The sequence below is a fragment of the Chenopodium album genome, chromosome 6 (genome assembly GCF_948465745.1).
Source record: "Chenopodium album chromosome 6, dcCheAlbu1.1, whole genome shotgun sequence".
Classification (NCBI taxonomy): Eukaryota; Viridiplantae; Streptophyta; class Magnoliopsida; order Caryophyllales; family Amaranthaceae; genus Chenopodium; species Chenopodium album.
Window position 1 is genome coordinate 74,176,410 of NC_137839.1, and position 18,290 is coordinate 74,194,699.

Here is an 18,290-nt window from a genome sequence, read left to right on the forward strand (position 1 = left end):
AAAAATTATCTTTACATATTAATTTTTAAGGTTCAAATTTTCTTAATTTAGTACTTTGTATAAACAAAAAAAAAGGACCATTAACACTCCAGTTTGCAAAGGTATAATTTTACGATAAATCTTGGTACCAAGTCATTCACATGTTTTGTACACCCAAATTAGAATTATCGTTTTCAGTTTTTTCTTCTTTCTATGATCAGCTTCTTTTTTCTTCAAAAAATGTTATCTCCACGCGTAAGTGCCTACCCATTTCATCCACATGATGACTATATGTGCTGATACATAATAAAGGGTTTTTAATTTGTATGATCTGATTACGAAAATGCATGGAAGAGGCCAAAACTAATTGCTTCTTAAGTCTTCTATTTTAAGCTTTAAACAGTAGCCAACATGAATTATATTTATACTCTCTCCGTTTCATAACAATTGCATGCAAAACTAAGTACTGTATAAGATTTAAAGAAAATTATATAGTCGGGCTAAAAGGTGATTTGTATAATATAAAATAGTAGTGTGATAATTTTTTTTGTTATTTACTTTATGTAAAAATAAGGTCAAACTAGTGCATCGACATGTGTGTAAAGTTTGATTGTGTCAATTATTTTTTAGAGAGATGGAGTATGGACTAATTAACGAATTTGAGGTCTATAATTAGTTTGATGTTCGTTTGCACAATTGATTCACCTGCATTCGTGTGCTCTTTGTTCAAAGTATGTGATTGGCTGATGACTCTTATATTCCCTCTACTCAACCCTTTATTGTTTGTAGCTTTTTTTTTTTGTGACACAAAATTGCGTGTTGGTCTGAGTGAGAGTGAGGGATAGCTCAAGTGGTTAGAGTTTCCTTTACGGTTCCAAGAGATTTTGGGATCGATTCTCACCCTCGCTCTTAGTGGCTCTTTAAATACAAAAAAAAAAGTTATGGAGTACATTATATTTATACAACATTATTATTAATAAACTAATGGTACCATTGTTTCACGTAATTACTCAATGAATTAATTATCTTTAATACGGAGTACTTCGTAAACATCAGCTAAAACACACTTAATAAAAAGTAACTTGGTGTAAATCCTTTGATAAATTATGATTTGCGATTCATATACCAATTATTCTAACAAGTGTTTGTGAGCACTTTTTAAGATTTATAAAGACATTAGAAAATCCTTGGAAATAATTCTAAGTAGTTTTAACACATGAAGTTATACAAAGTTATTACAAACTAGTGAACTACAAAGTACCAAAGAGATGTTGGAAAAACATGTAATTAGAGAGGGAGCTTTACCTTCATTTGCAGGATTTTTCTTCTAGTTTTATGTTTGGGCTTTTTATTTAGGAAGTAGCTCACATATTTGGGCCTTTTTTGCATTTTATTAGAAATTCTTAACGCTTGGCTTTGTACCTTTTAATAACCAGGCCTCAAATGGCCCAAAATTAATAAAAGAGGAGATATTTTGGCTACTAAATGACAAGAAGGTAAGACCACAACACATGAACTAACAATATTATTGAAGGATAAAATGGAAGCAATAGAAACGAAAGCATGTGAGATTTTGAGGTAAATGACAATTTAAAATTTGGTGATGATAATCTTGGAAGATAGAGTTGTTAGCGTGGATTTTTCATTTCCCTATGAAAAATTTGAGATGGAAAGTGACTTGTTTGTATATACTCCGAGTATGATTTTAATCTAAAGCATAGCATAACTAAACTCATATAATGATATAAGTATGTAATCATAGTTATCTTTGTATTATCTAATTAATCTTAATCTTTTCTAATGTAATTAGACGACATATAATTGGTGCAAATTTTATGTCTACAGTTAAGTGTCTCACTATGACACTAAGGACCTATTCATATTTACAGAAATGAGCTGAACTGAATAGAGGTATAATGAATATTTTATGAGAGAAGGAAATTAGGAGCTGAACTGAATTGAAATTAAGTTGAAGTGAACTTAGGGTCTGCTCACATTTACTAAACTGAACTGAACTCAGCTGAAATGAATATTTTATGAGAGAAGGAAATTAGGAGCTAATCTGAAGTGATTGGAGCGGAACTGAACTTAAATAAAATTAAGCTGAAGTGAACATGCCCTAACTCGGCTTATATATGAGTAGCTTGATGCTATGTTCGATCCCTAAATTATAAAAAAAAAGTTTATTAGGTGTTTTTATATCTGAATTGTGCACATCTATATTAATACAAAGACATCTTATTTTATAAATATTTTATTAGCAATTAGCGTAATAATAAGACTAAGCTCAATCAAATTGGAGAAATTTAAATCAGATGAATTAAACGTTGCCTTGCAGTATAAAGGGTCTAAAATGTGTGTCCACTGTCCAGGCCACCAGTTGGTGCCTGCTAGCAATCCTACCATCCTAGTGCCTACCATTTTTCATACCCAAACAAAAACAATCCTAGACCTTAGCCCTAAATGGTCACTATAATTTAAACCACAACGGCTCTTTACTCTTTAGATTGTTACCGTACAATGTGAATGCCAAGTGGCTGATTTCTTCCCAGTATACGTCTCAGTGCTTTCCTTCAAAGGAGTTTGCACTTTAATTAGTCTGCAGGAGCAAAATGACTGTATAATTACTTCATAAGATACAAATTTGATTTATAGGTATGAAGTTTTAATTTTATGCATCAATGTTTTCCATTGTTATTTATTACAACTTCTATAAATAGAATACAAGGGTATTAATAGTCCATAATCATATCCGTGAGCTTTTGAAAATGCATGTAATTCTATTATAGGGATAGTGTGTGTTCATGTGACTCTATTTTGAATTTCGTAAATGATCAAATAGGTCAAGTTTTGAATTCTGTAGAAACCTCTTATTAGTTCAATACTTACAACTTTACAAGTTACAAGCAAAGCATAATAGATCGTAAAATACATCAAGGGAGAGTGATCAACCCATCAAACTAGCTTGAATATCATGGGTTGTAAGTCTTGTAACTCGTAACTAGTAAGGTATATAATTCAAGAATATTCAAAAACTATGTTGTGCACAACACAGTATAGATGAGAATGAATATCAATGTTAATATAAAACTATCTTCTCAAATAATACTCGATCTCGTGTCTAGCGGTGTTGTTCGCCAAAACTAACATCAATGTGAGGCAATAAGGGGTAATATATTGAGTTAGAAAGCCCTTAAAATTGTTTAGGAGAGGTTTCACATCACATTAACCATTCTATTCTTTTTTGAAAAACCTTAAATGTGTACATGAGTCTATCTTATTAATGAGACACACATAATCGAGTCATATATTAGAATCTCTTATTACTGAGTACATTAGATTAGTCATACAATCAAGTATCAATATTTTGGTCGATTTAAGTCAATTTAGGTACAATTCATATTCAAGCTGAACTATTTCATACGGAGTACTCCGTACATGTCAAGTCGGTTATACGAAATCCATTGTACATCTCCTTTACTTTACCCATCTATTTCAATTACCTTATTGATAAGTATTGACAAGTACCAGCAATACATACCAACTACCTTATTAAAATTGAATGTGATATCACAAGATTTAATTTGCAAATGTCCTACTACCATGTACTGCCCTTTGTATCAATAACAAAATTGAAAGAAAGAGTATAAAAACGTACATGCAAAGTAAGTATGCAGTACTTGATGAAGTTGAGTCACTCAGATTGACATAAATTGCGTTCTTATGTAACCAAACTGACATAATAGTGATTTTTTCCTTTAATTTATAATGGACCTTCCCAAAAGTTGAAGGATACCCTTCTAAATATTAACCACTTTTCTACCTTTTTTTTTTTTTTTTTTTTTTTTTTTTGGGGCCCATGACATATTGACAAGATATGATATCTTACATCCAACTATATAACAAACAAAAAAATGTCATTATAATATAAAGTGTATAATCATTAATTGTGATCTTCTACCACCTTTTGACTTGAGAATATTAAATTACTAATATCAATTAACTTTAATAGCAACTCTAACCGATGATTAAGGTGATTGTGATTGTGGGTCTTGTGATCTACATTTGCCTTACATAATTTGTAAAACTCAATCACAAGCTTTACTTCAACTTAACTACTAGTATTAGTGTATTACGACGAGTATTGGCTTTATGCACAACAATTAATAATGTTTGCAATACATATTAATAATTTAGGTCTTGTTCACTTTACTTTAAAAAGAATAATATCCAATAGAAATAATTTTAGTTCTTTAAAAATGATTTTAGTTCAGTAAAAATAATTTTAGTTTAGTAAATTAATAAGTTTAGTTTAGTAAATTTAAAAAATGTAACAGAAAATCAGTAAAAATAATTATAGTTCAGCAAAAAAAAAAAAAAAAAAAATCAGTTTAATAATATTAAATTCAGTTTAGTAAAAATAATTTAAATTTAGCAAAAAAATTCATTTCAGTAAAAATAATTTCAGTTTAGTAAAAATAAGCTAAGGTGAAGAGAACATGACCTTAATTTATTATTTTGTCTATTAAAAATTCAAAATGTAACATTTAATTCCATTATTAGATAAAATAATCATCAATTAGCTTCGTTATTAATAAATTAATTTTCCATTGATGCGGGTGATGTACTTACTCTCTTTTTTTTTTTTTTTTTTTTTTTTTTTTTTTTTTTACATTAATAAATAATTTATGAAGTCTAAACATCAATCTACCTTGCCCATAGTTGTCGCAGTACTCATTTTGGATATAATCTTTTAGATCTTGCTATAATCTCGAGAAATTTTAAAGGGAGGAAAGTTAGGCATTTGTAAATGCATAACATTGATCAAAATATTATTAAAACATATGATAGAGAGAGAAAAGAGGAGAGAGATAGGAAGAGAGAGGTCTGTAGGTGGACCCCACCTATTTTTTGGTCGAATTGTATCACGTGATGAGGGACCACATGTTGATTGTTCCACTGAAAGTTTATATGGTACCATTGAATCATCAGTGATACTATTTATGCATAAATTTTGTACAACTGAATGCATATATAATACCATTATGTGCATATATAGTATCACTGTATATTGAGTGATACCATTTGATCATCCAGTGATACCAGAATATACATTCGTTTGTATATATGTATAATTACATGAATACCCCTTGTTATGCATTTGTAAATGTCAAACTTTCCTCCATTTCTAATTCCTCCTATAATCTCATCGTTGCTAACTTGCTATGAGTACAAGTCTCATTCTATGTCATAGTACTTCCATATTATTGGTAAATTGATACGAGTATAAAGAGAGAAAAAAAATCATTTTTTTTATATTAAAAAAATAAAAGTACTCCAATTGATTCAAACATTAAAACCGTTGATAATCAAAGATAATTGATGGCCTATCTTCAATTAATGGAGAGATACAAAGGACAGACAATATCAATTGTAACCAAGGCAACAATTGAAAGACTACTCCCCTACTTTGATTGTGCATGTTTGTCAATGTCTTATTTTGATCATAAATATCTTTGTTTCTGTCTTATATTTTGAGAGAAGATTTTATTAGCAATAAGTTTTTTCTACCATTAGACAATAATAACTTGTTTAGTTGTTTAAAACAAAGTAGTATAGTGTAAATTATGGTTTATAAATAGGTTATGTCCACTCGAGTTTGTGTTCATGTCAAAAATTAAGCAATACTTCGTATTACACAATTGAGATTTGACGAATTGAGATTAACCTTGATGTCTTAATAGCAGATACTAATAAATTTGTTCATAACATTCATAGTACATCAAACATTACATGGAAGAGTTCATAAATGGAGAATAAGAGTATTACACAATTTGGTCAATAAAACTCATAAAAAGTAAATTGCAACATTAAACAATTAGATAACATTGCATTAAAAAAAAAAAAAACAATTAGACAACCGGAGTAATAGTAATCCCTATTGAGATCAAATCCTCCTAATGTAATACACTAATTACTACATTACTATCAACATTTACAATTAAAATTACTAAGAAAACATTTAACAAAACCACAAATTACAAAAATCCCAACATTCATTCATTAAAAAAAAAAGTACTAACTAATTTTAGTAGAGTAATAATCTACAGAAAGATGAAGCACTCCAATGAAACAAGTGGATTTTCAAGTGATTCCTTTGGACCTTGCCACTCTTCACTCTCTCTCCTCATCCCAATCTCTTCATTCTCTTCCATCTCCTCCTCTACCTTCCTCCCATTCTCCGGGCCATGGACCATCCTAACCCGGCCCGGAGATGGCCCAGTCCTCCTGGAAGACGGGCTACGGCCCACATTAGCCCGTATTCCAGGGGACTGAGACCTACGGCCCGAATTATCCCCGGCAAATTCCCTTTTGGGCACACCACCACCCGGGCTGGGATTCCTCTTTCGAGGCGGGGATGGTTCGGGCCGTCGTCTCGCGGGCGATCTCCCCTGATTCCTATAATGCTGACCACCACCACCATTGTTCACATTATTAAACCCCTGAGATCTGTACACCCTTTGACGATACTCACTACCACCACCTCCCCCACTAGTAACAACGCCTTCTCTGCCGAACAATATTTGATTAAGATGATGATCATCTTCTCTGGTTGTAGATATACTTTCGCTAAAACTACACATTTCCGACGCTTCGGAGATCTCTTCTGGAGTACACGGATCCGGGTACCCGGCGGGTAGTTTCTGCTCTTCCGGGTACGCCTTCTTCGGAGGAGTAAATGGAAGAACCTTCGATTTCATGGAGTCTTCTTGTTGACCATGTTCAGCTACGACCTTTCTCGGGCTTTCGGGCCTGGACCTAGGTTTGGGCCTGGGTTTTGGGGTTTCAGAGAGGACTTCTTTGACGGCCTCTTCCTCGGCTATTGGTGGTGATTTGGAGACACAAGGGAATTCATTGAGGTCGTTTGGTTGAAGTGAGGAATGTTTTAAGCGATTTTGTTTGTCATGAGTGCTAACACAACAACCCATTTTTGAAAATGAAGAAGAAATTGATTGTATAAAGGAGGAAAATGAAGGATTTTTGTTAATGGGTTTTCATTGTTTGTTGGTTTTACAATTTGTGAAGGTTGGATTTTAGAGTAGAGAGTGTAAAAATGGAGGAAGAGGAGAGAGAAAATGAGGTGTGAAGGAGGAAGGAGAGAAGAAGAGGTGAATGTAGGAAAGGAGTTAATTTAAGGGGGGAAGTCAAACAGTCAAGGAAGCAAAGGGTGTTTTTAGACTTTTAAGAAAGTGTGAGAGAGTGGTGTGGCCTATAAATTTATCTATCTATCAAGATTCAAGGCCCACATTGCCTTCCACCAAGTTACCCAAATGTTAAAAGTGTAACAACCCCTATTGTAGATTTGTAGTCCAAGTAGTTTATTTAAATATTACCTCCGTTACAGCAACGATTTGACATAAAGTATTGAGTTGAATTGAAAGCTTCACAAGCTTTGCTTGAGCTATGGTCTCGACTTGCTCGATTATCACCCCTTAACGTGAATTGTTATACTTCCTCCGTTTTTTTATTATTGCACCATATGGGTTGGGTACAAATATTTTGGTAGTGGAAAAAAGTAAGAGAGAAAAAGGTAAAAATACAAAATTGCCCATGTGATATATTGATAAACTAAAAAGTAAGTGTGAAAAAGTAAGGGTATGTTGGGTATTTGTAGTGTGAACACAAATAATTTTTTTCCTAAAGAGGAAATGGTGCAATATTTGTGAAATTTCCTAAAAAGGCAAGTGGTGCAATAATAAAAAAACGGAGGAAGTAGTAGATTTGTAGTTTTCAAAGATATCAAATTTACCTTATTACTAGTACTAATTTAAATCTAATACTTGTAACAATTATGGTCTATTCTCTTATGTTGAAATTCAGTTCAGTTCAGCTCAGTTCAGTTCAGTTCAGTTCAGCTCAGTTCAATTCAGGTCAGTTCAGTTCAGCTCCTAATTTCCTTCTCTTATAAAATATTCATTTCAGTTCAGTTCAGTTCAGTACAATTTAATTCAGTTCAGTTCGGTTCAGTTCAGCTGAATTCAATCAATGTGAACAGGCCCTTAGTTTGTGTAGAACATCTGCGCATTTACCACATAATGACTTTGGTAGCAACTATAAACGGCTACAGTTCTTAAACATTTACTTATACATCTAACAATACTCTTACAATGTATCACTTTGTAAGCATATATACAAGATAGAATTCACATTCACCTTTACTTTTTTTTTCTCATACTAAACTTTATTTTATTTATTTATTTATTTATTTATTTATTTATTTATTTATTTTTTTAATTCCTGACCTTAATATTACTCCATAGATTTTATTGAACTGTGTTACGAAGTAGTTATTTTGATACAATTTTCATTTTATATTATGATCTATTTTTTTATATTATGATGTACTTGTATATGTATATAATGTACTCCGTATAATGTATGATATACTTGTTGGCTTGCTGCAATTAGGGCATGTTCTCATTGACTGAACTCAACTGAATTGAACTGAGCTGAATTTTAATGTATGAGAACAGACCCTTACTAGCTGTGGCGGATCCAGGATTTTCGAACTTATGAGTCACCATCAATAATTGATCACTTGTTTCAATCCAAAAATAGGATATAAAAATACATACTATAAAACTATTACATTAAACTAACTTTATGATTTTTTACTTAAAAACTAGAATTATTAAAAAAAAAAAAAGTTAGATAACTTAAGAGACCGGTTATTAAATATAACAGGTCTCTTTAATGAAATATGAAAGCATCGCACAAAATTATTCTAATACTGACAAAAAGAGACCTGTTATCTGATATTTTAATAGGCGATCTCTTTGATATTTAAAAAACTGACAGTGGGGTAATCTCAAATAGAATCAACAAAGAGACCCCCTATCTGTAATAGGCGGTCTCTTATTTTTTTTTTTTTTTTTTTTTGTGTGTGTGTGTGTGTGCTGGTGAGTCATGTGACTCACTATGCACCTTAATAGATCCGCCCCTGCTTACTAGTTACTATGTGTGTGCTAAAAAAATCAATATTGGGTGTAATGTGCAAAATATTTCTGAAGCTTCATTGAGTTGATTCCACCTTAAACAGATACAAAATGGATAAATACAAGAGGAACAAATATTTAATGTAATATTAACATAGATTCTTGGATTCAAATAGTCAGAAAACAGACCATAAGACTCATCTCAGTATTGCTGAACTATGATTTTGTTTGTAAGAGTATTATAACTAAAATTTCTGATGGATCTGAAATTCAGTTTCCTTATCATAAAAATTTAGGAGAATATTATTAAGACCAAGATTATAAACATCCCCATGTTCTTCCGAATCTATCATCTATGAAACTGACGCATCTTATGTAATCCTAATGTTTTCATGCATGTGGACCCATTAAATATAATTATATGCAGAGGAGTAACTAACATTAACTGACAAAGTTTATGTAATTTTGATTCTCTCATTTTAGAGCTAAGAGTTGTAGTACAAGTTATGAAGGTAGAAAATGACTCATCTTTAAGATGTGGATTGAGTAAATTTGATCCAAAATCTTGGACAAAGTTTGTGACGTTCTTTGAGTACTTCTTTTATCACCTTATACACACAAACAAGGTGTACTACACTACTACATACACTAACAAAGTGTTAGTTGACTCACTTGGTAAGATTCTTATCTCGATTTTAGATGTTTGAGGTTCGAACTCTACCAAGTGAGAGTATTTGGAGTAGAGATTCCCTTATCCTCCACAATCCCACCATTAACTCGTAAATATTGAACTAAAAAAATCTTGAGGGTTTGAGAGTTAAGGTTTAGTCAGGATCCTTCTTACTATTACACAAAAAGGTGTACACCATATAAAGAATAAGTTATTCATAATTTCATACAACTACACAGTAACACAGACATTATAAAAACTAACTATGAAGCATAAGTTAACACATGATATATTGATATTATATACTTCAAAGTCAAAATTGAAGATAGTACCATAAAGTAATTACTACATTTTAATTTAGTGCTTAACTCAATACATTACGTGAAAGTTTTTGTCTCAATTTATTGTTATAAAACCACGTCTAAATTGGGTAGTTTTTGAAATCTACAACCTAGTTGACCTAGCATTCCCAGTGCATCATTATTCAGGCTTGCGGTAGATATGATTTAATTCACACAAAATCATAAATGAGGTCTGGATTGTATGCCTGGATGCGCGCCAATGGATAAGGAAGGAAAGGGCGCCATAACTCACGCTCTCCTTGCTTCATTTCTTCACCTAGTCATTACCTACTTCCAATTCAAAAGTTTAGGTAAATTATAAATGAACTATCTATAACAAATAGACATTTTATTTTGCTATTGTCAAAAAAAAAAAAAAAAATAGACGTTCTTTGAAAATAAAAATACTTTCACCGTTTCTTTTTGTTTGCCTAAATTTTCTTTTCGGCATATCTCAATTTACTTGTCTCATTTTCTTTAAGTTGGGATTCATATTCACCTACCTATTGTTTCCTCTCTATTCTTTTTGTACAAATAATTACTCCCTCTGTCCCAAATTACTCGCAACGGTTTGGCTTTTTGCACTATTCACACATCTCCCTTTGACCATCTTTTTTAACTAGTATATGAAAGTAAATGTAATCATGTAAGATGTTGTTGGGTCTATTTTAATGTATAGTTTCTTAATATAAGCTTTTTATAACTTATATAATAAAAGATATCAACGGTCAAACATGTGCATCGGCAAGCGTGTCCAGTCAAAATGTTGCAAGTAAACTGGGACAAAGGGAGTACAAGATAAATAGGAACAAAGAGAGTAAAGGCATGTTCTCTTCCGCTTAATTTCAGTTCAGTTCAGCTCCAAACAGTTAGTTCAGTTTGTCTCTCATAAACAATTTATTTCAGTTCAGTTCAGTTCAGCATACTACAACTCCATTCAGTTCAGTTCAGTAAATAAGAACAAGACCAAATAGGCAAAAACAATATAGGGATAAAAAGAAGAAATAATTATTTCATAAATTCCTACAAATAATTAACAGTTAATTAATTATGTCATGTAAACTGTCCAACCAGATATATACCGCTTGCACTAAATAATAATCACACTTCCAACAGAAGAGCGAGAGTCAACAAAACATGATCTAATGAGTAATGACACACTACAGATCGAAGGCTTATGTCTGAAGACTAGTCAAACAATAATAGTAATAACAGAAAAGGATCCTTCTTAATTCTGATCAACCAACCAACTTTAATGGCTAATCGATCATGATGTCCTTTTCATTCTTCATGCCTTCATGAGTTACATATGGACCATCATATGGTCCTGTATTATATATATCATATTCTGTACAGCCTCGCAGCATAAATCGTTATTAGCATACACATTGTGTCCGCTCACACCCTGATAATCAATACTCCTTTCGTCGCATAAAGTTAACTATATTTGTTATATAAAATATTATCCAGTTTCCATGACTTATTACATACGGAGTACGTGATCATTTATATAATATGTACGATTACTAAATTCAGTAATTTAAATTAACAAAATCGTCACACGAACCATTGTTTGTACTAGGTCAATGTAATATAATTCTTGAGTATGAATTATGAAATATATCTAATACCTATTTACCTATGTTTTTCCGATCCTAAGAAAAAAAAAACAGGTACACAAGATTACAACTAATACAAGTACATAAATTTGCAATACTGAAACATTGTAGAATTATTATAATAAAATGATCGAGTAAAGTTAGAACATGTGAGATGTCGATAAATTTGGTAATGCAAGGAGTATATTGTTGGAAAATCCAGACCCACTACATGTGAAGAAGCATAGAGAATTAGAGATGCTGTATTTGGTCCAATCATATAATCCTACTATATCATAGTATTTCATGTCAAAACTAATAATTTTAGAGGATAACAACAATACCATAGATAGCCGATGCTAGTCATAATAGAGATAATAGCATTCTGTTTGACACAACTTTGACAAATTATAAGAAATGGAGTCTACTGGTGACACATCTTTATCTTTGTCTAGTTATTTTCTTAGTTTTCCGTTACTAAATAACAAATCATCTTAAAGAGAATATTAACGACTGAATGAGATTTTTATTTATATTTTTACGAAGGATAAATTGCATTAGCATGAACATTAACACAAGACTTATAAGTGATTAACGGTCCATTCTTTTTGAGCAACAACGGATCCACGAATTAATGTTGGATACTTAGATGAGGTATTTACATACAATCACATTCATACATGTGGAAAAACACTACTCCTTACAAGTTATACGGAGTAAAAGAGATGGTTATAACGTGGGTCGACCTAAACTCATCCACATCTGACGTTATTGGTTATAATTTGTGAAGCTGTACTTTAGCAAAATTTACTCCCTATATATTTTTTGACCACCGACTATTTGCACTTCAGCATAGTTGGCTTTAAAGGCTTAAGTCTCAATATGTACTTCGTAAATGACAATCTTTGGCTGCTTCGAATTCATCTAGATGACCAACAAGAGTTAGCTTAAGTAGTAAGCGGTTTGATGTCGTTTAAGGGGCTATCGTGTTTGAGCCTTATCGAATGCTAAAAACTCTTGGTGGGAGACTCACCCACCATAAGCCAAGGTGTGCAACTTGAGTCAGATTCAGATGTAGCGTAAGCTCTAGTGAACTGGATGGGGCAAACTTATAAAAAAAGAAAAGAAATCATCTAGAATTCTAGATGATGGGGCCAGTGGGAAGGTGAGGTAATCTAATGTCAAGACTGAATTCCTCGTTTGCTTAATAATGCGAAAAACATGGTAAATAGGAGGATAAATATTTATTTTGTTGATAAAAAACAAAGGATGTTGCAATTTTCAAAATGTACTAATTCTCATAGGATGGAGAAAAATTTCTTCTACCATAATAGAATAAAAATCCTCTTAAGAAGATGGCATGGCCTATCGGCCCTATCTCAGCCTTGCTTACAATGTATTCGTTGTAGCTAGAGTGGATAAACTTAATTGAATATACATGGAGACAATGAGGTGTCAAAAGCACATTCGACCCGATCCGAAAAATATCCGATTCAGATTTGGATTCGCGTGGACATAACAATTTAGTATGACTTTAAAAATTTACCCGACCCGACCTGATCATATTAGACCCGACCCGATCATCCAAATTGACACCCTTAGGTTTCCAATCTGTTAGGGAAATCGACGGTAAATTACGAAATATTGTCCCACAATAAAATTTGGTGGTCGTCAATGTACTACTTCTCCTATAACCAATTAATGTGAAAGAACCTGGAGATGCTTCATTGGGTCCAAGGTCCAATCAAATAATCTTTTATCGCGGATATGCTACGTATTTTTGCCTTTAACCCATAGAATAAAGCTCATTTTCATGACCAATTTTGGACTAAAAATTATCGTTAACGTATACTTGTACAACAAATAGTCATAAAAGAAAGAGTTAGATTCATCACAATAAGTAGTTAAATAAATGTAAACTTATGTAATATTGGTAATCGAAATATTGATGGTCAAACGTACATTTTGAATAAGCACTATATCATGAAACGGAGGTTGTATGATACTGATCACAGATTTCATGCTACACACACTAGTACACTCGGAAGAAGGGAGCAAAAATAAGTCTGTTGCTCAAGCTGTGCTGATTTCTTAGTGAAAAAAAGTCGGGACTTAAGTTTTATTATACCTTTAATAAAAAGGGGTTTGTAAAGACTACATAATAGTACAGTACAGAGGAAAAAAAAAGGGGGGGGGGGGGGGGGTGGGGGAGGGGAGGGGAAGTTCCAACTTAAAATGGAAGGAATCTGGTAAAATAAAGAGGCATGATATCATGAATCATGGCTGAATATACAAAAAAGCAAAAGCCACATGAAGAAATTTTTTGCTTGTGTATGACTTTATGAGGTTAGAGCTTTCAGAGAGTATTCATCAGCTAACAAACAATTATAATCACAGTAATTAATATACAACGAAGTCATGCAAATCCAACAATTGAACAGCCATTAAATCACGGAATTGTTCACCTCCAAAAAATTAGGAGCTAACTGCCGTTGCTGCAGCAGACGATGAGGTTGCTCGATCTGCATCTATCATTGACTTGATGTAGTACTCACCAGCTTTGTATGAAGATCGTACCATGGGACCAGATGCCACATACCGAAATCCCTACAGGAAATTCAAAAAACATGATTAGCTGTTGAAGCTTAAAGAGACAGTAATCTTGTCTGTCTTGAAAGGCCAAGCAATTTCAAAATGCTTAGAGCATACCATTTCCATTCCAAGTACTCTATATTTCTCAAAAGCTTCTGGAGTTATATACTCCGACACTGGCATGTGGCGCTTTGTCGGTCTCATATATTGACCAAAGGTCATCACATCAACACCAGCTGCTCTCACCTTTTCCATAGTACTCACTACTTGGTCAGGTGTCTCACCACAACCCAACATTACTGATGTCTTAGTTAGGGTGCCAGCAGGAGCGTATTCTTTAGCCAACTTTAAAACATCTATAGATTGCTTAAAGTTAGCTCGTCGATCTCTAACAACACTCTGAAGTTCTTCCACTGTCTCAATATTGTGAGCAAACACATCCAGCCCTGATACAGAAACTTTCTCAACACAGGCAGCGTCCCCACGGAAATCAGGAACTGCAGAAGTTGCAAAAATGACAGTTAGAAAGGCGAGTCTTAAATAAACAGAGACACAGATTAAAGATTTAAGAGGCAAACAAAATACTACGTAAGAATATTTAGCCCTGTTTCCAAGTATTCTGTAGCCTAACAGGAAGGGAGGACATAGGGAGGTATATGTAAAGCCTGATCAATCAAACCAGCACCATCAAAAATTTCAGTTAAGCTACTGTAATTCTGTTCTACAGCTACCTCTAGACGCCGCCACCCCCCCCCCCCCCCCCCCCCCCTCCCCCCCAAAGTGATGACAATAACATTGCAACTACTTCACACTGCAAGGTAGCTTACTGAGGAACTCCAATATTTGCTAGTTTGGTTATTCATTCTCAGGGACAATATCCGAAAGAGTATAGAAGCTGAAAGAGCATGATGAAGCACGACAATCATTAAGTACAGAAAGTGGACACACTATTGATTATCTTCCCAGGGTGCATGTTAAGGGCTAAATTTGGTGTCAGAAGTTGATAAAACAGCAGGACTTCTCATACAGACAAAATTGAGTAATTTAAACAGTACAAAGAAGTTTCTAGTACCAAGAGCCTCTATCAGCATAGTTGGCTTTAAAGTCTTCAATTTCTGCACAGTCTCAGCAAAGTGGCCACTACCCTGATCAGGTAAATCATCTCGGTCAACACTTGTAATTACTACATAATCAAGGCCCCAGGATGCAATAGCCTCAGCAACATTAGTTGGTTCATTTGGATCTGGTGGGGGAGGAGTTCTGGATGTCTTGACATTACAGAACCTGAGAACCAACATATTATAATCTTACAAAAATATTCGCAATATTACTAGAAATAACAGGGAGCTTAAGCAAGCAAATAGTTCTATAGGTAAATTTATAAAGGCAATCACGAATTGTCCACATATGAAGCATACATAATCCTATTACATACCATGGAAAACCACTAATACCTTCTACAAATGATGAAAAACTACCAATGATGGAAAACCATCAAATTGTAAGGTCTGAGCCCGTCAATAGTGCAACAAAACTGCCGCAAGCTCTAGCAAAAACTTAAAGTTTACTAATATAAGGCCATATGCAACAATGCAAATGATCTTCTCTAATTATATTTTCCATGTTAGTATGTAGGAAACATCCATTCCATAAAAAGATTTCATAAACAGCAGAAAACTCATTAAGCACCATGGTATTCTAGGTAAACTTGGAGTATCAATATCATTGCCAAAGTCCTTGGTTTCTGACAATGGTAGAGTTTGCAAAACAGTATAGGACCGACCAAACAAGTGGAGTTGTCTCCAATATCTACCAAAGAACCCCTAGTTAAACGGTCCAGCCTAGGACTTTGTGCTCTTGCTCAAAAGTATAAGATACCAAGAATGGGTTGGGTCTTATACAATTGGCAAGAGCCAGGTTCTGCGTTAGGGGTAAAGTTCTGGGTTAGGGGTAGATTCCATTCTAACCGGTAGAAAGTGGTAAAGTTAAGAAAGTTTTACTAAGCCCAGTTTCGAGGCAAGCCCTAGAATTTCACTCATCAGCAATCCTTCCACATAAGCAATTTCTTAAGCACTACATAAAAAAGTTCTATCAAGTATCAACTAGAGGAATAATAAAATTGTCTTCTGATTCAAAATTCTCACTACAAAACCATACGAGAGTTCAAATTCCACTCACATGAACATAGCTTAAACCAGATTTTCCATCATTGATAATGCCAGAGTCCAACATCAAATGCTAACAGCATTTGATTCACTAATCCTCTCCCCCCCTCTTCCTCCCCTGGCAAAACCTAAGTGGTATATGATATAGTATGGTATGCAGTATATGATATAGCGGTAGTGCGGTACACACATTAACAAAATAACAAGGTTAACCAAGATAAGGTAGTACCATTCCAATACTTGTTCCACATACCAGAGTACCAGACACTAGGTTCCAAGTAACAGTGAAGCTAACATTTCATAATTCAAATAAGCAACTCCACCACACATTGCCTAACGAACCACAACTTACGAAAATGAAGGTAAATATAACTACAACTACAGTACTCCAAACATCCTCATGATCACAGATTCAGGTCAGTGGTCACCTAAGCTTAAGTATAAGGTGTTTAATTCCAATCATCTAGAATTTAAACAAGCAACCCAATATGAATTCCCAATAATTCCAAAATTGGAAGCACATTACAAGTGACTTCATCTCAAATACCAGACAATGTCTTACTTCTCAAAGATCAAATCTTTCCTACCAAATCAAACAATCAACACTCCATCCAACTCATTTACCAAATTCTTTTCAATCCAACATACACATTAATGTAAACATCAAAATAACACCAGACAAAATCAAATGTACAATTAGAAACCATTTTACACCATCAATTCCATACCAACTAATCAATTTCATCCAATTTACGCAGTACATACATCAAATGACGATCATTTCCAATAATTTACATAAAAATCAACATCAAATTGATCAAAAAGCAACAAAATAAATCAAATTGGAAAGCAAAAAAAAAACCAGAAACCAACCTACAACCGCGAGTACAAGTATCACCCAAGATCATAATAGTAGCAGTAGCAGTCCCAGTCTCACCACCAGACCAACATTCCCCCAAATTAGGGCAACGAGCTTCTTCACAAACAGTATGCAAATTCAAATCCCTCAATTTCTTCTTAATCTTAGTATACTTATCACCTCCAGGAATTGATTCCTTCATCCATTTAGGTTTAGGAAGAGGCTTCTTCTTCGTCCCAACTTCGACGGAATACTCTTCGTTTCGCTGCAATCGGATGAACTCATCTAGGGTTGGAGATTCGTCGGCTAATCGACGTCGGAGAGATTCTAGGGTTTTGGATTGGGGTTCGGGAGGAGAGAGAGTGGATTTTGGGCGGAGTTGGAGGAGAGAGATGACGGATTGTGGGTTGTTGCGGTGGTTCAGATGGCGGAGGATGGGTGTTAGCCGAGGATACATTTTTTTTTTCTCCTCGGTTTTTCTTTGTTTTTCCTCCCTTTTCTCGGCCTTTAAGCTACCTTATTTAATTTGTAGGTGTCAATTCGTGTGTTTAGATCGGGTTCAGTAAAGTTTAATAGTGTCTATTGGTCTATTTTAAAACTTGAATCATGTTAATTAAAGTAACCATGTGAATCGAAATCTGAATTGGATATTTTTCAAGTCGGTTTTGGACTGGGTTGAGTCGGATTGTGTGGTTTTGAGATTTGACACCTCTTTTCCAATGTGGGTTTAGCTTGTTAACTTGATTTTTCACTTGTCTAAATTAATTGTTTGTTTTGAACTATTTCTTTCATTTTGGGGAAAAAATTTAAGTAAAGTGAATTGGAACTAACTTGTATAAATCCAAATGAAATAAGCTTAACCTAAAGTTAAAAGTTAATTCGATATGATCTACTATAAGTCGTAATTAGAGATTGTATTAAGTTTCACGCTATGTTTAATACGACGTACAAGTACATATTAGGCATGACAAATTGACCAGAAAAATATCAAAATTTGGCAACTTCATCTCTATAAAAAGGTAATTAATCTCATGATAATATGTCATACTGCATTGAATTGGTAGATTGTTTCTTTGACAATGATAAGCAA

At 33.6% G+C, this 18,290-nt stretch overlaps 1 protein-coding gene across 1 annotated transcript; it reads right to left on the reverse strand.

Moving 5' to 3' along the window:
* Positions 1 to 13,834: 13,834 nt before the first annotated feature.
* On the reverse strand, positions 13,835 to 17,711 carry LOC145636299 (lipoyl synthase 2, mitochondrial-like). The gene is made up of 4 exons (XM_081687819.1): positions 17,215 to 17,711; positions 15,249 to 15,460; positions 14,294 to 14,673; positions 13,835 to 14,191 (listed from the first exon to the last, which is right to left on the reverse strand). The coding sequence occupies exons 1-4, from the start codon at positions 17,655 to 17,657 to the stop codon at positions 14,060 to 14,062; spliced, it is 1,167 nt and encodes a 388-aa protein (XP_081543945.1). The 5' UTR covers positions 17,658 to 17,711; the 3' UTR covers positions 13,835 to 14,059.
* Positions 17,712 to 18,290: the final 579 nt, after the last annotated feature.